This window comes from Mus pahari, chromosome X, assembly GCF_900095145.1.
Source record: "Mus pahari chromosome X, PAHARI_EIJ_v1.1, whole genome shotgun sequence".
Taxonomy (NCBI): domain Eukaryota; kingdom Metazoa; phylum Chordata; class Mammalia; order Rodentia; family Muridae; genus Mus; species Mus pahari.
In genome coordinates, this window is record NC_034613.1 from 43,935,979 (window position 1) to 43,936,848 (window position 870).

The following is an 870-nucleotide window of genomic DNA, read 5'->3' on the forward strand; positions in this document are numbered from 1 at the left end:
ACACACACACACACACACACACACACACACACACACACACACAGTCTTTTAAAAAGAAATAGGAATTGAAATGTGTTAATGGAACAAAATAGAGCTTCTGAACATACATCAATGAATATGTCAGGATATAAGGTATGGTCATGTTAGACATGATAATGTGGAATATGATAAGAGGGACACTGCAAATCAAATTGTGTCCCAAAGCAACTTTATTTACTATTGCATGTAGCATTTGTGTGTTAGAAACTGACAGACAAAAAAGGGAGGAGACAGTAATGAAGAGGCTTCTGGGTTGACCTGATTGTGTGGTTTCATCTTCTTTTCCAGGCTTTCTCCATTGCCTTGAGGCCATTGGATAATACCAGTCATGGATGAAGAAAATCCTGAACCTGTTCCCAGGCCACCAGAACAGAACACGGAGGTGGTCCCACCGAAAAAGTTAAAAAGCAAGAAGCCTGCCAATATTCTCATCTATTTGATTGACAGGCATCGGGGGAGGCCCAGAAATGATATGGATTTGTTTGAATGGGCTTGGACACTAAAATAGAGTCCCCCATCCAGAATGCAGTGGCTGTTGCTAAAATCATGTTTCTGTCTAAAAAGAAGTGAAATAACAAGCCACTCTCATGTTTGATCCATTAAACTAGTCTTCATTGCAACTACTTTTGGTACATTGTGTGTTTCTTGACTTGGCCTTCTTGGGTTGCATCGAACAGGATATTGTATCCATCTTGATATTCTTCTTGTAGAATCTCAGATACAGTAAGGATGGGGAGGTGGCATTGCACATCATGTCTCTTCTATTACTAGTCTGAAATGTAACTTTGTATGCATAACTCTCAGTTACATAGCCATTCAGAAACAAAGAGT

The 870-nt window shown here is 39.7% G+C and overlaps 1 protein-coding gene across 1 annotated transcript in view; it reads left to right on the forward strand.

Annotated features, from left to right (window-relative positions):
• LOC110313317 (embryonic testis differentiation protein) overlaps nt 1-662 on the forward strand; it is a 13,786-nt gene extending 13,124 nt beyond the window's left edge. The window contains exon 2 of the mRNA XM_029533961.1: nt 328-662. Coding sequence (XP_029389821.1) covers nt 368-547 — 180 coding nt within the window. The 5' untranslated portion in view covers nt 328-367 and the 3' untranslated portion in view covers nt 548-662. The remainder of the gene's footprint in view (nt 1-327) is intronic.
• Nucleotides 663-870: the final 208 nt, after the last annotated feature.